This window comes from Anomalospiza imberbis, chromosome 13 (genome assembly GCF_031753505.1).
Source record: "Anomalospiza imberbis isolate Cuckoo-Finch-1a 21T00152 chromosome 13, ASM3175350v1, whole genome shotgun sequence".
Lineage (NCBI taxonomy): Eukaryota > Metazoa > Chordata > Aves > Passeriformes > Viduidae > Anomalospiza > Anomalospiza imberbis.
In genome coordinates, this window is record NC_089693.1 from 18,118,814 (window position 1) to 18,141,576 (window position 22,763).

Genomic DNA, 22,763 nt, shown 5'->3' on the forward strand with positions numbered 1-22,763 from the left:
TCCATGTACATTCAATGTACTTGAAATAATTAAGTTGCGGTAAATAAGACTTGGGGATATTTTGGGTTTTATTCCAGATCATTTTTGTGCATTTCATGATGAAGGGTCAGGAAGATTTGCAGCTACTCCCTTGGGGAGGGAGTGCAGGGCCAGGCAGAGCCCGTGGCATTGGTGAACAGCAGCAGCCAAAGCGTGTAAAAGGCATTAAACGTTTCAGGATCAATATGCAGAGTTCACAGCTGAGAGGATGAAAAAAAAACAAACCAGCCACGATTTGTTGTGGAGGTGGCACAAATGGAGAGCTTTATCCACCACTCAGAGTAAAGAATGAGTAACTTGAAGGAGCTGTTGACTCCACAAGGTGTGTTCGAGTTCATGCTTAAACTGCTTTCCTGGTGGGCACAGGTCTGGGATGTCATTTCTTGGCCTTTTCTTCTAACTTGCACAGTTAAAATGGTGCTCATTTGAATATTGGAGCTGATCTGGATATCAGATTTAAATATTTTATACATTTTTACCAGTTCTGGATTTGCCAAGACTTCCTGAAATCTGGTGCAGTAACATTCTAGTTTTGTAAGTCTTGTTATATATGCTTTCTTTTATATGGCTCATTCATTGATGATACTAATAAGATGTTTGGTTGATATTTTTGATGGGTGTTGTAATTTTTAAAGGGTCCCAATGCTGTGCTGTGGTCACTGACCAGAGTGGGCATCTCTGAGAGCTTTAGCTTTGCAATCTACAGCTTTTACTTTGGGCTTTGCAAACACAGACACAAACCCTTATGCTCAGTGGAAGTCCAGGAAAACTGGGGGTACTGCTGGTTCTCTCTTATTTCCTCAGCTTCCCCAGGGTATTACCTTGGTGCTGGCGTGATTAAAATCTGCCCCAGTTTTCCATGTCATTGAGGGCACCCGCTGCATCCCCCTTTTCCTGTGACTGGTGATGTGCCTGCCATCCCGCTCTAACCCTTTCCGCTAAAACAGTCTCAATTCGGTGCTCTCTAGTTGGCCAGCTCGCTTTTACAGGAGTGTTAAGAGTTAAATTTGTGAGGGTCAGGTTTTATTGCACCTGATTCATCCCCAGGTTAAACCACAACACCGCCTAATGAACTCTGCAAATAACATTGAATTTTATGGGATAGAAACCTGCTGCAAATATGTTCTTAAAATAAGATTCTTGGTAACACTGTAGCACGTTTGTAGTAGTGTGTATGTGCATCATTTCCACCTTTCTACTGCTCCTGTGTTTTCACTACTGCCCTGAAAGATCAATAAACCCCTCATTAGCACATTGCTGAGGTTATTATATTTTTATATATTGTGGATCAGTGGTGTGATTGGGCAGTGCTTGGTAGGAAACCAGAGGAGGGAAGGGCTGTACAATTAGTTGTGCTGAGTGTACAGAATTTGCTGATTATCCTGATCTCTCTGCACTGGTCCCCTAAACTAAGGACCCCCGAATCCAATTCTGAGCTCATATTTGTTTTCCCTCTCCCCTTCTTCCTTCCTTCTCTCCCCAAAGGCAGCTCCAAGGGGCTGGCAGAGGTTACTGGTTGTGCTTTCCGTCCAGGAGCTGTTGAGCCAAGGAACAAACCCTGGTGTTCCCGGGCTGTGAGAGGGAGGTGCTGGGGCTGACTCTGGGGAGCTTTGCTGCGGTTGGTTCTGCCCTTGGGTGCTCCTCAGCATCTGCTCTGGGCTGCTGTCACAGGATGCTGAGTTAAAAGGGATTGCTTTTGCTCTGATCCAATGCTGCTGTTCTGTTTCCAGATCCTCTCAGATATTCCTTGCTTGATCTGACATTAAAGGTATTTGTTAAGAATTTTTTCCTCTTTCGTGAAATGTGACAAAGAAAAGACACTTTCTTTAGAAAAACACTGGAAGTTATGTCCAGGAACCTTCTGTTTGATTCTTCCTTGCATCTTTTTTTTTCATGTTCATCCTTTTTTTTCATTTTATGCTTCCTATAGAAACCAATTTTTCTTTTCCTGCCAGTATTTCTTCCTGTGTGGCTTTTCTGGCCATTGCTGTGATTGGAGCCCCCTGAGTTGGTAACAGCATTCCCCCTGCCCTTCACACTTGTGAGCATCCCTTGGCATCTCCGTGGTCTGCCTGGAGCCCTGGATTGAAATGGTGCCTTGGGGGAGGGAGATCACTCACTGAGAGCAAGGCTTGCCTCACTTAAAGAGCATCTTAAACTGAATCGGTTCTGTTGGGTGCTCCATAACCTCGTTGGCATCTGAGAAGTGGTAAAACTACTTTCCCTTGGATGCTGCAGCGTGTTTACACTTGGGAAATATTTAGGTAATTGGTTTCAGCAAATAATCCTCTTGTGATGTGTGGGGATTTTTTTCTGTATTTATATTCTAAACCATTTTTGAAATACCAGTCTGGTAAAAAACCCACCCTGTCTGAAGCAAGGAATCTGTTCCCTGATTATCTGGGCTTGGTTTGCAGACCAGCGGGGCATCTCTACAGGGAGCTCATTGTCTTGTCTGGCCTTGGGAGTGTTTGGGGAGCCAGTTCTGTGGGTCTGAGCAGGGTGGTTTGAGTGGAGCCCAGGCAGGAGGAGTAGGGCAGGACGAGGAAGCTCCTTGCATTGTGTGCAGTGTGTATTTTGAGCCTTACAAGTGGGTTTTCTGTTTGTCCTTAACCCTCAGAAAGCCACTCTCTTTCACATCTCTCTCTGAAGAGGTAAATTAGGTGCCTGAGTGCTCAGAAGACTGGAACTCTGGGAAAGGAAATCCATTACTCCAGGAAAAAATGGAAATTCCTCTTCACCTGCTGTAACAACTGTAGCATTGTCAGGAGCCAACATCTGGGAGCTATTTCTGGGGAAAAGTCAAAGTACTATTGTTCACCGGGAGGAACAGAAATGCACTTTCTTCCCTTTGTAGGTGTCTTTACAGTGCCCTCTAGTAAACTTGTGGAGAAATGCTGGAGGGGTGTTTCTCAGCCCATGTGGAGAAAATAATGAAAACAGGCCCTGGAAGAATTAAAAATTAAATAAATAATGGAGCTCTGGTCCCCTGGGACTGAGGTGCTTTTTGAAGGAAGCACTGCTGATATTAAAAACCGATAGTTGCTTGAAATGAGAGAAATGGCTTTAGTATTTCACAAAAAAAGGGAAAAGTGGATAAAATCCTTTAAGCTCTCCTTCTGAAATGGTTACGAGAAGGAATTTTGCAGTTGGGACCTTCAGAGAGGTTTCCTCACTGGCTTAATTTGAATATAGGGTGTTAGATGGTCTGACCTGTGTTTCCTTTGATTTATAAAAGCAAAATGGCCTGAAAGAATGCTCCTTGCACAAGGTGAGAGGTTTGTGGGGCTCAGCTGCTGCGTGTGAATTCTGTAAAACCCAAGGATATTTTTAAACAACCTGAAAGAAATCCACATTTTTGGGCCTAGTGCTTATAAAGGATTTTTTTTTCCTGGCACGTCAGGAGGAACAAAAGGTGCACCAGAAGTTGTTTTTGAAGCACAGCTGGTAGACAGCTTTTTATTTTCCTTTTCTTGAGCTTGGATTTAAGGTAAATGATTAAATCCTTGTGAGCAGGAAACAGTTTAAGAGTGGGAATATGGACTGGACATGAGGAGCACCTCCTTGGTGGGGATTTTTTGGGACAAGTTGCACAAGGACACCACGAGAAGTGGTTCCAGTAGGTCCTGCTTTAGGAGGAGTTGGTGCCATCATTTCTCCTGCAGTTTTCCAAGCTGAACAGAACTGCAGCCCCACAGTAAAGGGACAGAGAGGTTGTGACCTGGTGTGACAGTGCTTGGGAGCAGCTGCTGAAGGGAGCCATGGCACAGCACCCGGGACAATTAATTGTAAATAATAAAATCACTTCCACGTGTTCCAAATCCAGGTAAAAATGTCTGGCTCTCTCAAGGGGTTTGAAAGGCTGTGGAACTGAACACCAGATAAATGCATCTCCACAGACATCTGATCTTGGAGATTACAATCTGTGTTTGGATTTGGCTGCTGATCATTATCGTGTTTTTCTTGCCATTATTTAATAATATATGAGGTGATGGTATCACTTACAGAGGGAGTGGTTGGAGTAGATGCAGGGCTGCTTCCTTGCAGTGATTTACTGCAGACACACCACACTATTTGGAGGCTTCTTAATTCTATTCCTGCACACTTTTTTATTGGGCTAATTTTTTAAAATAAAATTGTGTGCTTGAGGTCCATCAAGAAGGTCACTTAAGATTAAGCCAACAATAATTTGTTATTTAACAAATGAAAGGTAACTGGAAATATAAACAAAGCTCTAAGGGCATTGTTGCAAAATATGGCTTACTTTGCTTGACTGGTTCTTTGTTTATTGGCTGTGATGTCTGAACACCCCTGAGTTACTGAGGCCAAGTCCTGAACCATATTACCTCTTTCTCGGTTACAGTAATGCCATCATGATGGTGACTGTCTCGATTTTTGTGATCTTGTTGGTACATGATGTCAAAAACCTTCTCAGCTCAGTGACATCATAAAATCTGGGGGTGGTTTGGGTTGGAGAGGATTATCCATTTCCACCCCCAGCCGCAGGCAGCAGCACCCTCCACTGTCCCAGGGTGCTCCAGGGCCTGTCCAACCCGGCCTGGGACCCTGCAGGGATCCAGGGGCAGCCACAGCTGCTCTGGGCACCCCGAGCCAGGGCCTCAGCCCCCTCCCAGGGCAGAATTTCTTCCATCCTGAAAGGATCTCTCTCCCTTGGGTGTTTCAGAACAGCCCCTTCCCTTGTGGATGGGGGAATTCGAGACACCACAGCATTCCTCAAGCACCTTTCCTAGCCCACAATTCCCAACCCTGCCGGGGTGAAGAGGAGTTACTGTTTGTGATGGATATCTTTGTTACAGTGTATTAAATCATCAGAGGAGGAAATCTGCTGGAGCTGAAGGAGAAAAGAATCTACACAGTCTGGGAAAGTCTGGATTTATACAAGGCATTACTTATCTCATAATGTTCCGTCACTTGCTCTGCCAGGTTCCACTGTCAGCCCACGGCTGGAATTATGGAAGTACCAGCAGGATTTATACTGTACTCTGCAGTCTGGGGTAGCTCTTACACTCCCTCCTTTTTTTCTTGATGCTTAAGTGCAATTTAATTTTTGTCTGGTATAATTTGTGGATTGCAGAGTTTTTTGTGAAGCAGGAGCTGAAGTGGCATTGGGAGAACACAGTTTAGAAATGTGACCTTGCTTTTTGAGTGTGGTGAACTTGCCGAGCACTGCGTGTTTGATTGGGCTTTGGAAGTGCTCTATGAAAGTAAAATCAAAATATGTTTGGCTGGTGTATATTGCTGTTGTAGTTTAATTTGATCAGGTGGTATATAATCTCTATTGCCTGTAAGTGAAAAATGTAATATTAAGTAGAAAATACATCTTTGTCTGAACATTGGTACATTGTCATATCATAGATAAATTTTGCTTATTGGGGAATGCAGAATGCTTTTGATGCTGTCAAGGACAATAAATTACCAAGCTGGAAATAAATACATTTATTTAGAGATTACCACATGCAGCAATTTGCCCACATAGACAACGTGCTCCTTAGCCATGAATATGTGAACAAAACCACAGAACAAGTTCCCTGTGAGCTCCTGCTGGCAGCCTGCAGGGAATGATGTGGGGAACATCTTCACTTAAACTGCGTCTGGCTGATTCTGGAGGCAGCTTTTTGTAATGATGTGGGTTAGGAAGGGCATAACACTGTCTTTAGGATTATAGAGGCCATTGGGAACATTAATTAAATTCTGAGGAGAAACCTTTGAAAAGTGCTCTCTGCAGCCAGAGAGCTTGGAGCTTTTATCGCTGACTCGCAGTACGTGAGAAGGGGCTGTCTAACAGTTCCTGCCAGTCTGATCAGGATTTGTCAGATGCTTCTGTTTTACATGTCAAGCTTGAAGGGTGTCATATCCATGCTCCTAAATTGCCTTGGAGTCAGAAGGACAGGTATTGCCCCCGGTGCCACGTCGTTCCTCAGCTCCTAACAGAGAGATCTTTCTTCATCAAAGCGCGGTTTGACTCCTTCCAAACCAAAGCCTGGTGTACTGCTCATCAGCTAATTGTGATGGCAGCTTTTGGCTGCCTTAATTTATCATCCTGTTTGGAAAAAGGAGTTCTGAAACGATACCTGTGCTTCACATTTTCCTTCTGGATGGTTGTTGCATTTGGTCCTTGTGAAATGTGATGTGGTTTCTTGGCAAAGTGAAGGGAAATGTGGTGTTGGAGCCCTGTGCTTGGGCTGCAGCTGCTGCTCGTCCTCAGGAGAACATCACAACTCAACAGTTCTGGTGGCAGCACTGAATCCCAGTCAGATCTGTGGCACTGCTGGTAAAATCTCGAGACACATTGCTGTGCGCCACTTTGAGGTGATTTATGTGGAGTTGGTAGGGCTGAGATCAGAGTGGTTTTGTCTGGAGTTATTTTCCTAGGTGCTGTAATTTCTGATGAGCTCGTGGCAGGAGGTTGTTAAAGGACGCATTTCAGTGATTTAAGGTGGATATTGGAGTGCTCGTGTCTTCCAGAAATTAGCTGGATAATGAAGGGATGCTTCTTCCCACTTGTGCAGCTGCTTGGCATTTACTGTTCTACACATTGCTCACCTGAAGCCTTATAAAGATGCACCTCTGCATAGAAAATAGTGCAGGACAGGCTGGAAGCACCTCATGGTTAAATACTGCCTGTTCACGTTGGAGTGATGGGTTTTGTCTTGGCTGAAACAGTGTCAGAACTGATGGTTAGTTATGAGAATTTGAGCAGAGAGGAGCGACAAGGAGGACTAGAAGACCCCAGAGAATTTTTAATAGTAGGGGGTAGGAATGTATGAAAGTAGTTAATTGGGCATCAGTTCCTGGACAAATGGGTGAGGTGAACAAGCTTGTATTTCCCAAACTTAGACTTACAGAATCCTGGAATGGTGTGGGTTGGAAGGGACCTTAAAGCTCATCCAGTCCCACCTTCTGCCACGGGCAGGGACACCTTCCACTGTCCCAGGGTGCTGCAAGCCCCAGTGTCCAACTGCCAGGGATCCAGGGGCAGCCACAGCTGCTCTGGGCACCCTGTGCCAGGGCCTCACCGCCCTCACAGCCAGGAATTCCTTCCCAATATTTAACCTAAACCTGCCCTTTTCCATTTTTAGCCATTCCCTGTGTCCTGTCCCTCCATCCCTTGTCCCCAGTCCCTCTCCAGCTCTCCTGGAGCCCCTTCAGGCCCTGGCAGGGGCTCTGAGCTCTCCCTGGAGCCTTCTCCTCTCCAGGTGAGCACCCCCAGCTCTCCCAGCCTGGCTCCAGAGCAGAGGGGCTCCACCCTCAGAGCAGCTCCATGGCCTCCTCTGGGCTCCTCCGGGAGCTCCTCCACGTCCTGATGTTAACGTTGGAGACTGTTTTGTGGGGATTTTGTGCTTGTGTGTTCTAGGTAAACTTGTGTTTGCTGTCTTTCACTCCCAGAGTGGTTGATGGTGTAAACTGTGTTTGTTACATTTTCACACCACTTAGGGAAGAGCGAGGACAAGGTTAGAGTTCAAATTTGGCAAACTGTTACGTGGAAGGTGGAAATATTTGGAGGACCCAAGGGCAAGTTAATACAGTTAGGGAGGAATAATCAGCTAGTCTAGCATTAAATTGAAAGTAGCAAGCCTTACAGCAGCTTCCAAGAGCAGGATCTGGGGATTATGGTAGTGATGTAGTCAGCAGTGCCACACTGCTGAGCTAAAGATGACTGCCTGTGCCCTGGGATGGGCACAGGAGTGCTAAGCCCAGCTGCCTGTGCCCTGGGATGGGCACAGGAGTGCTAAGCCCAGCTGCCTGTGCCCTGGGATGGGCACAGGAGTGCTAAGCCCAGCTGCCTGTGCCCTGGGATGGGCACAGGAGTGCTAAGCCCAGCTGCCTGTGTGCTGACAGGGCTGAGTCAGGGAGTTGTGGACCTTCCAGGACACAAGAAGTGACTCCGTGTCTGCGGCTCATTCAGATCTTGTCTGTGCCAGGGTATTCTGTTGTGTTTTGGCACATCTGGCTCCCTGCCACTCATCTCCAGAGCAGATCTGGGGAGAGATAAACTCCAGCCTGGTGGGAATGAGTGAGTTTTATCTGTTCCTGTTTCTGAGCAGGGAGACAGACTTAGGCCTTAGCAAAAGCTCCTTGGCCAGTGTTTGCACGAATGGAGGCAGTGGTGTGTACACGCCTGTGTTTGTAAGTGTGTGGAAAGGGGCAGGACCCCCTGCACCAAATACACACCCATTCTACCCAAAATAAGATGCTGACATCGAGATGAGTTATCAGTAGGTTGATGGAGTGGGAGAAATGGCTTGTTGGTAGAAATAGAAGTTTATTAAGGTCAAGGGAATACAAACCCTTTTTGTGCTGAATTGAGGCTTGAAGGCAGCATGAGTTTAGCTGGCTGCAGTGTGGTTCTCCAGAGTGCCCCAAACCCCAACTGTCAATCTTCTGAAAAAATGGTCTCTCTTCTGATTTAACTTCCTTCAGGCTGGGATGGAGTTACTCACCAACCCTTCACATTTTGTCCCCACTGCATTCAGTGCAGGAGCACGGTGATATCCCGGGACAAAGCAGCTTGTGCCGTATCTTCCCAGGGCTCTTGGCAGGAGTTTGATACTTCTGAAGCCTGGCTGAGAATCTGCTTCCCGTTCTTCCTCAAGGTTTATAATCCCTGTGGAGCTGCTCTTAGGTCTTTCTGTGACCTCTCTTGACATCCTCTGCTCTATTTCCTTGGACACCTTGTTGCTTCCAGGGCAAGAACACTTTTGTTCTATCGATGGATTGGATCTGCTCCAATCTGCACTGGAGACTGGCAGGGCAAACAAAAAGTTGCCATTCCCCTTTTAAAGGTTTTCTGGGTTTTATTTGAAAAGCCAGAGTGAAGCAAAACTCAAACCAGTGTATTTTGTTCTCTTAGGGGTCTGGATTTATACGGGAAAACCTTGGAGAAGCCTGTAATTGAGGTGGGAGTGGGGGGAATGTTTCCCTTGGAAAGCCCAGGGATTGTGCAGCTCAGTCTTTAATTTTGATAAGAACTTTAGGTTTCTGCTGCACTGGAAGAGATTATAGGGGTAAAAAGGTCAAAGATTTTCCTGCTGTTCATGGCTCTTGTTTCTGCTCTGCCTTTTGCTGGGTGAGAGCTGACACTCAGGATTTCAGAGGCACAGAGAATCGAGAACATCCACACATAGGTGCCCTTGTACAAACCAGAGTAACAGAAGCAGCTCCTAGATATTTTTTAAGTTTTATTGATTTTTTTTTTGTTCCATGTATTTGGTTTGGGGTTTTTTTGGGGCTGTCTCTATTATCCTCAAGAAAGACAACCCCAAGGATTTGGATCCCAACTTAACAGGTCTCCAGCCTGACACTGTCACTGGGGAAACTTCAGTCTTTCTAGAACGTTTTCCTTTATTTCCTCTTTGAATTCTTGAAGGTAAGAGTTTGAATGCTATCAGCTGCCAAAGCGTCATTTATCTGTTGTTTCTTTCACACCACTCCTGCCTTATCTCCAAGTTGCTGTGAATTGTGAGTAGCAGAGACTCATAATGGGCTCTGTGCAGGAAGGCTGGAGTCCCTCTGGGGGGAAGCTGGAGGCTCTTTGGAGACCGGGGACTCTCTGTGTACTTCGGTGATAGAGGAAATCACATCAATTTGTTAATTAAGGTCATTTTAGAAGGTAAATCCGATTTTAAAAACCCCACAAACAACCAAGCAATGGGAGAAGCTGCAATGCGTCCAGGACAGCCTTTGTTTGCAAGTAAAGGTCGTCTTCAGAGTTTGTGTTTTTTCCTCAATCCCCTGAATTATTCTGTGGCTTAATTAAACAAATCTTGTTATTAAATGCATATTTGTCTGTCAGGTGGTCTTAAAATATTTCACCATTTCTTTATTGACCATGAGATGAAATGGTCAATGGTGAGAGACAAAATAGTTTTAAGATGAGTGCAGGAGTTTTTTATTCTTATATGAGTGTTATTTCTAAGGTGGGCTGTAAAAACTGAGATGCCCTTAACCCAGTGTTATGCTGATTAGAAAACTGTTCTCTGGAAGAATTTGTCTTCCGTTTTCTGCAGATGATTAAATTAAGACAAGTCAAAGTGATACTGACACAGAATCCTTCTTCTTGACCAAATACACCAGAAAGACAGTAATTAAAATTCACTTCTTAATGCAAACTAGATGTTAATTACAGAACTCTTTGGGGAATACTTGGAATGGAAAAGTAATCATGTTTATCCTGGGCTAGAATAGAAGTAAAAAAAAAACCACTGTATGACACTTGCAAGATATGTTAAGCTCAGAATGGGAGACTGTCCTGAGAGCTGAATTGTTCTCGATGGTTCCCAATCTTGGTTCCACAAAGCAAAGGACAGCACTGCAGGGAGGGCACCCACACCACAGAGGCTGAGAGCAGAGCAGGGAAATACATTTTAGGGATGAAAATGTCTGGGAATCTGAGGGTCCATGATGTGAGTAATCCAAGCAGAAAACACCGTCACACAGACCAAGCTGGTTGAATGTGTTCAGGGGGAGGATGTGAGCAGTGCTTGTGCTCATTACACATGAAAAACTGTGGAAAACTAACCCAAAAATTCTGTGATGTTTTGCAGAATCGCTTGTGAGAACCTTCACTCCTTTCTACTTCCTGGTGGAGCCCCTGGACGTGCTGTCGGTGCGTGGAGCGTCGGTGATCATGAACTGCTCGGCTCAGTGCGAGACCCCTCCCAGAATCGAGTGGAAAAAGGATGGCTCTTTCCTCAACTTGGTGTCGGATGACCGCCGCCAGCTGCTGCCAGATGGATCTCTATTAATTAACAGTGTGGTGCATTCCAAGCACAACAAACCTGATGAAGGATATTATCAGTGCGTGGCGACCGTGGATAACCTGGGGACCATCGTGAGCAGGACAGCGAAGCTCACCGTGGCAGGTAAGGCTCTGGTTTGGGAGTGTGGCTGAGAGCATGGTGATAGATGAGTAATGTGGTGGTGGACTCTCACAATTAAAAGGCAAATATCATGTATACATGTTAAGAGAAGTTTCATAGGTAAGTTTCACCCCCCATTGTGTTGTTATCAGGGGTGCCCTGGGTTTGGGACATTTGGGAGGTTCAGCTCGTTGCTGTGGCAGCACCTGACCTCCAATCAAGATGTCAGGAAGTGATCTCCAGCACAGGGCAGCAAAGAAGGAGTCGATGGACAGAACTTTGGGAGGGCTAAAGGGTTAAAAGGCAAAGCCTCCATTGTGTGGATGAGCACGTGGTGGGAAAGATCCTCTGCTCCCGGCGCTGTAATGTTTTCTCTATTCAGTCTTCTGTTGTATTTTTGGTAAGGTTTTAATAAACCTTTAAATTTTTTGGAAGTGAGGATCATTTCTCACAGAAAGGAATGCTCTGCCCTTGGAAAAATGGGAAGGTGCTTCCCAAGGAGCACGAGCTGGTTCCATCAGCTCAGGGAAACTGGGACTGTGGCTCTCATTTTACTGGCTGGGAGTTGGCATGTGTTCTGTTCCTGTAAGCAGCTTAATGTGGGGTATTTCTCAGGAAATGCTGGAGATCAGGAAAGCTGCAATGAAGGGATTAAGAGAAGTGTCGGGTGTCTGAAATCACAGTGGAGATTTACCACATCTTAGAAGGGAGAAGAAAACAGGATTTTGCTTTCTTTATGTATAAATAACCTTAAAATAACTTTCTGTGCTTGTATGTGGAGAATTACCTGCTCTGTCTGAAACATTTGGGAAGCTCCTAGTAGCAGTGTATACAATCCCTGCAGGACTGGGAGATGGGTAGGGAATGGAGTCCTGGGGAGTTGTATTTTTCTGTTTCTTGAGTATCAGGTGTGAACAAGGAAACCTGAAAAGTAACAGCCAACCAAACACAAACAATTTTCCATTAAATAGCCCAAGTCATAACCTCGCTTCGGTGTTTCGAGCCCCCTTTAGACTTGAGAGGTAATAGCTTTATTTTGGGGGGTAGGAAGCAATGAGAGAGTGAAGTTTGCAGGTAAAAATAAAGATTGGGAAAAATGGTTTGTTCTGTCACTTGTTATTTCTCAGGGCTTGGTATTGTCAGATTGTGTCTTGTAAACAGTAAAGCAGGAAGAGACTTGTAATTACTGAGTAAGGGTGAGACTTCAAAAACCAACCAAATGAAAAAAACAAGGTAAACTAAGGCACTGTAACTAGAAAAAAAGCCTGTGAAGCGATTTTCCTTTGTTTCTCTAATGATGTTTGCCAGCCTTTTTCAAACAGTTTTTTTTTTCCTTTGCTTAATAAATGTCTCGGGGTAATGAATTCTTCCTGACTGGTGCTCCTGCATCTCCCAGAGCTGCTGCTTCCATCGTTTGTATTCACATGTTGTTCCCATTAACTTGGCTTGTAGCATTGTTGTGAAACATCAGCAATGTCAGAAATAGAAAAATTGGGGTTTTATACCTTAAAAGAGTGACTTTGAGAATCTCTTAATGAGGAATAGATTTCCGAGCTTCTTGGCAATGAGGACAATAAAGGCAGTTCTCCCACACTTCTCTCCAGCAATTACCACCTCCTTGCCTCGCTGCTGTCGGGATTAATTCTGCTGCTTTCCACATGAGAGCCTTCAGCCTCCTGCCTCTGCTATCAGCCTGCTCTATATGATCATTAGGTGAGGTTAATGGGGTTAAAAATGAAGGTAAGCCAAAATGTCTGCTGAAATTCCACTTCCATTTTCTCCTATCTAGGTAGAAGGTGCTATTTCAATTGATATTTTCTAAAATGATGGAATCTTTAAGAGTGTTTTAGTACTTGAAAAAGAACCCAAGTACTCGGGGAAAAAAAAAAAAAAAAAAAAAGAAACGGAAGAGCCTACTTTAAAAAAGCCCACAACAAACAACAATGCAGTTCTGGTGAGGATTTTTTCCAAAAAATCTTAGGTAGAAAACAGAACAAATACAGTCTAGCCCAAGACAATAAGGACCTTCCCCACACAACCAGTTGCTCCTTTGGCACACATTGGCCCGACAGCTGTGTATTGAGATTATTGATTAATTCCATGCAATAAAAATGGTACTTTTATTGCCCAGAACTAGAGGAAATGCTGGTGACACATGTTGTGCATTGCCTTTTGCTATCCTGTACCTTGGAAACCTGCCCCAGACCATCCTCTGGCTGCACTGCTGCAGAGGCTTTGGCAGATGTGGGTGTGTGAAAACCTATTTACCACCCCAGACGAGTGCCAAGAGCTGGGCAAGACCGTGCTGAGTTTAATCCTCTTGTAGGGGGAAAGGCACTTTGGTTGCTGAAGGCTTTGGAATAAGAGGTGGAATATTTAAATCCTGGTTTAGCCTGTTGCTTTTCTTGTCCTCATCTGAATGCCTTAGTTTTAACAGTGGTTTTTAATATTCCTTCCCACTCTTTGTTTTAATTGGCAGCTTTTGGGCTGCAGTGAGCGTGGGCATTGTTGGCACGGTAAGGGCTCCCCTCAGCCTCAAAATTCCAGTGGGAGGGAGCCAATTCCCCTCTTAACTGAGCAGTGGTTCCTCTGCTGTGTGTAGTGTGGTGCTGCCATGCACCTGATCTCTAAAAGGGAACATTATGAAGTGTAGGTTGCATGTTTTAGCAGCTTCTTACTCATGAAATAACTCTTAAAAATGACAAGTTCTGGTGTGTCACGGAGGCCAGGGCAAGGAAATCCAGTAATAAAATGTTGTGTTCCATCATGTGGATACAGGGCTGGAATTTTCAGTCTTGGAACTGCACAGCTGGTGGATGATGCTGAGCAATCTGCCTGTAGGAAGGTGGCCAAATTTGGATGAGTTTCCCAAGGACTTTCTATATATTCTAGTTTGAGGGATCTAAAGTTTTTGGGTGTTGGTATCTGAAGCTCTTTCGTTACTGTAGGCTGACAGGGGTTTGATTAGTGAGCCACTGTATGAGAAACTCAACCCAAAATATGCTGAGTGCCTGGGCCTGGAGTGCTGGGTCAGGGTTTGAAGGAACTGTGTTAGAGACAGGCTGGCTGGGGTTTCATCAATTTGTGTTTGACCCCGCTCTGAGCGTGCCGTGGCAGGGGAGTGGGTCATGGCAGCTGCGCTGTGCACTTGGCAACGTGCCTTTAAAGGACCTTTTCTCTGTGTCATGATCCATGAGAAGACTTTGCTCTTTGGGCTTTCGGAGGGGTGAGGATGAAGAGGTCCTGTGGCAACTGAGCCTTGTAAAGAAACTGATCTTTGCTGCCTCTAGGTTTCAAAAAGTCAGAGGATGTGATAAAATATTCAGTTGTGAAGAACACTTGAATTAGTCTGTAACTTGAAATTGTGTGGTGCTACACCTTGGTAGGAAAGTGTTTGCTGTTCTACCAGGCTTGTAGTAGTAAATGCTCAATTTTTAGGAGCTACAAACAGCAATAAATGTTAGTTTTCTTTAATGAGCAGCACTTTGGGGATATTAATATCTCTTTCCCATTCAGTTTGAGCCTCCACAGTTTGGTTCGTTCCAGCAAATGAAGGTTGAGTTTGTCATCACCAGTTTCTAAGGGCAGTGAAGGGAGAAGGTGGTCATACAGTCCATGTAACGTGTAGGATTTTCCCATTGTTACGATGGATTTGAAATAGGGAAAGTCAAAGGAACTGCCTAATTTATGTAAAGCCACAACACTTTAATCAGTGCCTTAGTACACTATGTTTTTTAATTGGCTTTTGAAATGCAAATCTGTCTTTGATACTTAAGTGCTAGTTAGATCTTAAGAAGGGTAGAGGGTTTAAAAAAGCTGCTGTAAAACATGGATTAAAAATAGATTTACAAAGTTTTGGAGATCTGTGTCTGTAATTCATCTTGGAAAAATAAATATGTATGTATTTTAATAAAAAATATAATGACAGGAGCTGAAAATATTCCCGGGATGATCTTTCCCCAGTCACTGGTTGCTGTGGCTTGGTTAGAGCTTTTATTAAGAGAACAGATAGATGAGGATCTAAAAGTTGGGAAGTGTGACAGGGCACTGAGTTTGATCACGCAGATTTATTTCCTCTGTAAATCCATTTCGAGACTGCTCACTAAATTATTTGTTTCACCACTTGTCATCTTCTTTCCCCAAGTGAATCCAGCTGTTTTTCTTCCTCTTCTTCCACTTATCCTTGCAATTGATAATTCTTGGCTTTGAGCTTTGTGTCATTTGCTTGGCTGTGATGAGGCAGCTGTGGCACTGCCTTGGTACAAACTTCAGGTGTGTCTGAGTTTCACTAATTCAGAAACATTGCTGATAGTGTCTGACTTTTTTCTCACCTCAACTAAATAATCTCCTTGAATTATTATTTCTTATTTAAGTACTCTCCGAAATTTTATTTTCAAGCCTTCATTTTGTATTTACTTTTAGAAAAAGTATAGACAAATCACTTCTGTTAAGAAATGCTCCTGCCATGTGTAAGGTCAGACTCTAAAATGGTTCAGAAACCAGAAGGATTTGCTGTGTACTTAGTAAAAATGTAGTATCTCCTTTGGAACCACTGAGCACATTGCAGGGGCAGCACAGCCCAGGACGAGGACGTTCCTGAAGAGTGACTCTGGAAATGCCACGGCGAAGCTTCACATGTTGTTTTGTGTTGGGACTTTGGGAGGCTTCCTTCTTCTCCACTTCAAATTGGGCATGCTGGAGTGGGCCGAGGCCCATGGTGTCCATACTTGGGAGAAGGACTTGGAGTAATTCCAGCCATACTCGAGCACTTTGTTCCCGAGTCCAGAGCTCTGCTGACCTGGGTAAATGCCCTCCTCCTGCTGGTCCACCCTGCCCATCCACAGCTCCTCCGCACTGCCGTGCTGGGGCATAGGGCTTGGGGCAGGTCATTGGCAAAATGGGAACTCTCAGAAGTGCACTCAAAGCTCCTGTAGATGTTCTCTGAGTGGGGTCAGGTGTCCCCAAGTCAGTGTGGCCATGCCAGGTGTCACACGGGCCCTGCGGGGAGGAGGGACCTGCCCTCGGTCTGGTTTCACTGCTGAGAGTTCCTCCAGACATCACATAGAGGGAATGGACTTCTCTTGGGAGATTGCTCCAGTTTTTAGCTCACCACATTGCCTTTTCAAGATTTATTTGCATCTTGCATGTGTCCGGCTTGGGGCTTTCAGACTGATGACTGGGAGAGCTGCCCCTGGAATTGCAGGAGGCCTGGATGGGCTGTGGTGATTCCTGAGGCTTGGAGAAGTTAATTGAGTTCTGAGCCAGGTGATGCCAGGGTCTAATCCTGCTTCTGGTGCAGCTCATGACACCAGCTCCAGATCTCCGTGCTTTGCCTTTTGTCCATGGGTTAATAAAGAATTTCTCTACCATAAATTTAAAGTATTATTTGCTATAATGCACCAAGATGCTGCAGATGAGGAGGGCAGGTAGAAATGAGGAATTCTGTTTCCATTACAGACTCTGGATCGTAGGCAGTGGGTGAAGCCATGGCCAAGAAATCATTATCCAGGCCATTCCCTGAGCACAGCCTGTGGGAGGGAGCAGGACCTGGAGGAAAGTGGGCTTGCAGTTCAAGGTAGAGCTCTGCAAAGCTCAGCAGCAGAGGTGTGCTGTGTTTCCTTCTGGGGTGTTAGAGTGCTTAGCTACTGAGTATCAATCACTTATTTCTTTATAAATAATGGTGAATAGATAAGGATTTTTTTTCAAACATTAATTTGAGCTGAAATTTTATCTTTGTTTTTTTGCCATAACTACAAGGAGCTGCACAGAAGTAGACAGATTGTTTGGTTCTGTTTGCTCATGTCCTCTGAGATGTTTGCCAAGCTCCAAAGATTACAGCTGAGCAGTGTTTTATTTCTCACTAGACTCAATGTGCCATCCCAAAGTGAGAGAGAAGCTCAGGACAAAATGTCCCAGCTCTGTGGAGATGGGGTTAACTTAGAAATAACAGCACGTTTTTATCCAGGATTGCACATTGCCTTTAACAGCAAGGAGAAAAAAGTAATCTTGATCTGATCTTTGCGAATAAAGAACATTCTGTATCGCAGAATTGGAAAAAAGCTCAGAGCAGAGATACTTTGGAGAAGGGTACTTAAGAGCACTTAGCCAGGAAGTGACATGGGTGATAAATTTTCCTTGCAGAAATATATTTTTCTATGAAAAAAGCATCTGCGTTTTTCATAAATTGGCTTAGATCAAAATACATTTCTTCATGACAAGTAAATGGCAAAGGTGGTTTTAACACAACCGCAGTTTGTACAGGTTCTGTCAGCTGTTACTGAAAGTGTGGGAGTTTAGACACTTAAGACAATAAATGTTCTGTGTTATTTGTCATTCTCAATTCTTGCAGTTCATATTTGTCCAGTTAAAGTAGCAAAGAAAATCTGTGTGAGCCTTTGAATTGGTCCTCAGTTCTTGGACTGAAGGCAAAGGTCCAGGTTCAAAACTATTACAAATTTTTAGTCTCAGATTGGGATTTAAAAGCAGAGCCTCTTGCCATGTCCAGGGCAGAGAAGGACAGGACGTGCCTGCAACTGGATTACCACTGGAATCCTGGGGAAAGCCCGCAGAGGGGATGTGACCTGCTTGTTTAGAAACTCTTCATTGGCATCTAATGACCAAGTCAGAGCCCATGTGAAGAGACTCTTAATTTGCTTGCTTAAAACTAGTTCCTGTTGAAAAACACAGGTTTTCTTAAGCTTTTGCATTTCAAGTTTATTTCACCTTGTATCAAACCAAATCCAGCAGCTCATTGTGACTAATACTATCCCTGTCCTGAATTCTGTGGGTCAGTGAGCCAGTTAAAGCTTATTTGTGCTTGCTGGAGGGTGACAAATGCTCTGCTGAAGCTGGAGCAGAGGGGGCACAGGGAGATGTGTGGCACTCGTGCCTGAGCTTCCTGCTTTAGTAATGATGTAATTGCACTGCTCAGAAAAAAACTTGTGTTTTTTAGATTGAAATTCAAATCCTGTGCAGTGCAAGTCTTGTAACTGGCAAAGGGAATATCCTTTGTGCATTGAGTTCCTGGCCAAAGTTATGTTCATGTAGTTCAAAATAATATAAACTTACTGTAAATCATAAGAAATGGGAGCTCTTTGCAGCATATGTTCCATCTTGACCTTTGCCTTTGAAAATATGGCAGGTGATAGAGTTAATCTGTGGAGAAACAGGAATTTAGTGGAAGGGAGCTTGGTGCCAAATCCCTGAAGTCCCATGAGCTGGGGCTCGGCTGCGGGGTCTGGATGGTGAGACAAGGACAGAGTGACACCACACTGACGGTGCATCAACACCCCGAAACAAGCAACTTGGCTGAACTGTGTTTAGATTGGGTTCTCATTTGTTAATATTTGGACTCAGATCAGATTTTCCCCTCTTTCTGCTCTGCTGTCAGCACCAGCAGTCCCTGTGTAATTCTGTGTGACAAGTTAGCGCGGAGCTTGCTCGGAATCCCGAGCTGTCAGCAGAGTGATGGTTACATCTGCAGCCTGTGCTCCTCACTCGCTCCCTGCCTGCTCCAGTGTGCAATCAGCAAGAGATTTCAGCTTTGTTAGGCTGCAGTGAAGGCTCTGTGTGCTGACGTTGTTCAGGTTTCTGATTGACTCAATATTGCTTTTTGAAAACTATAAGAACCTGTACTATCGCCCCAAGTGAAAGGTGACACAGAAGCAGCAAGGGTAAGAAGTAGCAAGGCACAAGGCACAAGGGTATCTCTGACTAATGTTTTATTTTTCTGTAACAAAAATTCAAGATGAAGTGTAATGACCCTGAAAAGGAAACAAAATGGAGGAAAAATATTTTGAATAAGGAAAAATTAGGTTATGACATTTGCTAGTGAGGCTAGATTTCAGTGAGGCTAGTTCGCTGTAACATTTTTAAAAGCATAGGGTATGTCTCACCCTTCACATAAATACACCGGGAATAAGGATGTTAAAAATTGTTAAAACTCTCCAAGCCCTATTCGTTTGCATATAGAAACCCCTATTTTGGGGGAGCATGGGGAAATGTCTCTAGATAATTTGTATGTTTCTGTCAAGGTGTTGTTCTTCTTTCTGTAACAGCTTCTGAAGTTGGCTTAAATGCACTGTCAATCTGCTCTTAAAAACAGAGTAAAAATTAGGCAAAGAAAGGCTCTGTTGTGGAGAGACCTCTAAAAACCTATTCCTGATCCTCTGAGGTTCATGGCCAGCAGCTGCTGGAGGGGTCAGTGGTGTGCTGATGCCACCTGAGCTGTGCTGCCCTGGTGCTGAGCTGTGCTTGTGTTGGATAATTTGCAGTTATATGGCTTTTAGTGTTTGCCTTTATCCTTCCATGCACTCTTGTTGTCTCCAGACACCTCTTTGAGCTGCATGTTTGTGTCTGTAAAAGTTTTTTGTGCTTTGTGTTTGTCTGCTGTTCTGTCAGCCTTCAAGCACCCGGGTCTTGGGGCTTTCTTTGCTATTCACGCATCCCGAGGAGTTTGCAGTGAAATTGTTGGTTATTTCCTGTCTCTAAATGCCTGTTGTCAGGTACCAGCTGTCTTTGTCACTGTCTATAGAGTTGCCTGCAAAAGTTTTTCAGATCTTTCCTTTCTTCCAGTTTTGTGATAAATTTATCCTGACAGTCCTCTCTGTGCATTAATCTTCTTTGAATAGCTTGTTCACATGAGCTTCCGTAATTGATAGCCTCGCCTGGAACTAAAATTATTTAACCTGTCAAGATCTTTTCTTTCACCACAACCCTCAGATCTTGTTCTTTTGTTATGGCTCTCGATTTTGTTTTAGAAAGAGTAATTGTGAGCCTGTAGGGTTCTTATTTTTAGGCAGTCTATTGATGAAGACCTGAAGTTCCTTAAATGATGAGGCAATCTGTGTGCCCTATCTTCAGGGCTTCTCTTGAAATCCCACAGGGGTTTCATTGGTTTTGCTATTAGAATGATCTTCAACAGCAGCAAATAAATGACTCCACGGTTTGCATGCCCTCAATTCATTTTTTCTGGCATTAGAATGTTGTTTTAGCTGTTTCTTGGTGTCTGTGGAAGTCAGATTCATTGGCTGCTGCAGCTTTTCCTGCTGCTGCTGGAGCTTTGTGTTGTTTGGCCCTTGAACTGCCAGTCCTTTCTCCAATTTTCATGATACTATTTCACCTCCTCCATCAGAAGATCTATTTTTTTTGTTTGTCTGTGCCATTTCTTGCAGCACTTCTTGAGCCTGACCATGTGCTATGGACTGGCATCCCCACCTCACTCCCACTGCCTTTCTTGTAGTTGTGGTTATCAGTAGTGACCTGTGTATTTTTGAAGATTTCATTCAGTCATTTTGTCACTCCCATTTAATTCCTGAAATAATTTATTGCTCTTCTCTTGATATCACCTAGCTGGAATTTGGATTTGCTTGTTTTGCCAGGTAGAACATCATATTATGCCGATGTGTTTTCCTTGTCCAAACACCCTCTAAAGTTTTTGGATGTGTAGTAGATAAAAGGGAGAAATTGTTCCCTGTGAGGGTGGTGAGGCCCTGGCACAGGTTGCCCAGAGAAAAGCTGTGGCTGCCCCTCGTTCCCTGGAAGTGTCCAAGGCCAGGTTTGATAATATTTTCTGCAATATTTTGCTATTTCTCACTATGTTTTTTTGTGGACCTTCCCCATATCATCAGATAATTGAGCTTGAAAGGGCCCTTGGGACATCTGGAGTTCAGTTGTTTGTTCAGAAGAGCTCTGAGGTGCCACCTTGTCACTCGGTGTGTCATTGTATGTGAAGTACCTGTGTCTGTTACTGATGTGTCCAGTGACATTTTCCTCTGTCCCCTCATTCTGGCCAAGGGACACTGTTTTTTCCTCAGCACACACCACGTTGTCCATGCTGTCACAGCTGTGTTTAACCAGGTCAGAATTCTGGTTATGCACTGACAGTTCTCATTTGTGTTCTGTGTTCCATATACTTCCCACCTCTGGTTAGCCAGCAAGGACTTTTGGTAGGTTTTCCTCTCTCCATGTTCCAGTCCTTGTAAAAAGCCTCATCCCTTCCCCGAGGAGCTGTCTCCTGCCTGGATGTTTGGTTCCATTCTCCCCTGTCTGGTTTGCCTAAAGCAAGAGGGGAGAATGATGTGCTGCTCGGTGTTTGTAGCAAGAACTGGAAGCATCTGGCCTTATCCTAATTCAGGTGGTGCTGGACTTGTGTTCTGCAGGAGTGTTTGTAATTACAAAGTCTGCTCCATGTGCCAGTGAGATCCATGAAATATGTCTCATTAGCAGCAGTGTATTTTAAGCCGTTTCACACCTCTGCCACTCCAACAAATGATGCTGAATAATGTTGGAGAGAAGGAGCTGTGATAATTTAATGAAGTGTCCACAGATGGCTGGACTTATTAATTTTTTAGCAGGGTTGGGGTGAGGATCTGATGCACTAACAAAATAGGCGGCATCTTTGTGATTGCTGCGCCGCTGAAGGGTAGCAGATGTTGGAGCTGTCCTAACAATAGGGGATTGTGTTCCCATTCTCCAGGACCTCCTCGTGGTGCTGAAATCTCCACACTTCCCAAGAGGCTGTTGGGGAAAGGAGTCATAGTTACGGATTTGTCAGGAGTTCAAATTCGATCAGGCAGACAGGAATGGAGGAAAGTTCAAGTGGCTGAAAATTGTGAGCAGTTTGTGGGATCATTCACAGGCTAGTTGGATGAGTTTCGGGTTGAGAGTGGAAGCTGTAGGGTGGAATGTTTGGAGATGGTGTGCTGGAGTTTAGAGCTGGGTAAGTTAGGAGAAACTTGAATGGAAGTTAACTCTGGGCAGCAAAGGCTTTCCACAGATGGTATCCAGGAGGGAACAGGATGGAAAACCTGCCAGCTGCTCCTCTGCTTTACTTTTTCCGTATTTCAGTAGAAACGGGGGAGAAAACGGAAAACATTTGCTGAGCACATCGAGATGTCACGAGAAGGCCTGAAACCGGCCTTGGGAAAATGTTAATTGCACAAACATGTGATGTGTGTGTTTAGAGCAGCTTAATGCTTGTACAAAGTGTTTTCTTAAATTCCGGTCAGAGCAGTGGTAACAGAGGGGACACATGTGAGGAAAACTCACAGAGGCTTGTGACCACTTGTACAGGCCTGCCACAGGCAGGAAAAGGGGTCTCCTCCCCAGCTTTCTGTTCCCTAGAGATGAGGAGATGGTTCTCTTTTCTCACTTCCCTTTTGCAGTGCTGATTTGGTGAGATGGCTCCCAGAGGGTCGGTAGGACTCTGTGGGATTAAACGTGGGTGGCAGTGGCATCCACATAAACCAGAGCAGCGTTTGCAGCTTTGCTGGCAGGCTGCAGAGCACAGGCAGGTGTGACTCTGGAGTGACTGCACTCAGGTGAGCAAGGTATTCAGTAATGCTGGATAATGAAGCTTTTTTCCTTTCAGTCTCCTTGGAACTGATTGGCACGGGCTGCAGTTGCAGGGAGGCTGCTGAACTAGATTGGCATCTGGCTCAGGGCAGTGAATTCCCTGATTCTGCAGACTCCTGGAGATGAAATACTGGCTCCATTGAGGGCAGGAGACTGCAGCCAGAATTTTAACCATCTGTGTTTTCCAGGAGCATGGGAATTATTGCTCTTCTAGGCACATCTTTTTCAGAAATGGAGACAATGGGCCACAAATCTCAGTAACGCTGAGACTGGGAATGCTGATTGAATGCACCACATTTGCATTAATAGATTGTTCATTCACATTCCTACCATTGCTCTGGTCTTGGATGAGGGGAAGGAAGAAACAAAAGGGAAGGAGAAAAGAGGCCCAGAGTTGACTTCCTCACCTTCTCTGCCATTTGCATTGTCCTAGCAGAAATGAGGGGTTTGGGATGAATCTAATCCCTGTTATATGCACATGAGTGCACT

General features: G+C 44.6%; 1 protein-coding gene across 8 annotated transcripts in view; it reads left to right on the top strand.

Annotated features, from left to right (window-relative positions):
- NEO1 (neogenin 1) overlaps positions 1-22,763 on the top strand; it is a 173,422-nt gene that overhangs the window by 42,649 nt on the left and 108,010 nt on the right. For all 8 annotated transcript variants that reach the window (XM_068204323.1, XM_068204328.1, XM_068204324.1 and 5 more), the window contains exon 2: positions 10,605-10,922. In XM_068204323.1, the coding sequence (XP_068060424.1) occupies positions 10,605-10,922 (318 nt within the window). The remainder of the gene's footprint in view (positions 1-10,604; positions 10,923-22,763) is intronic.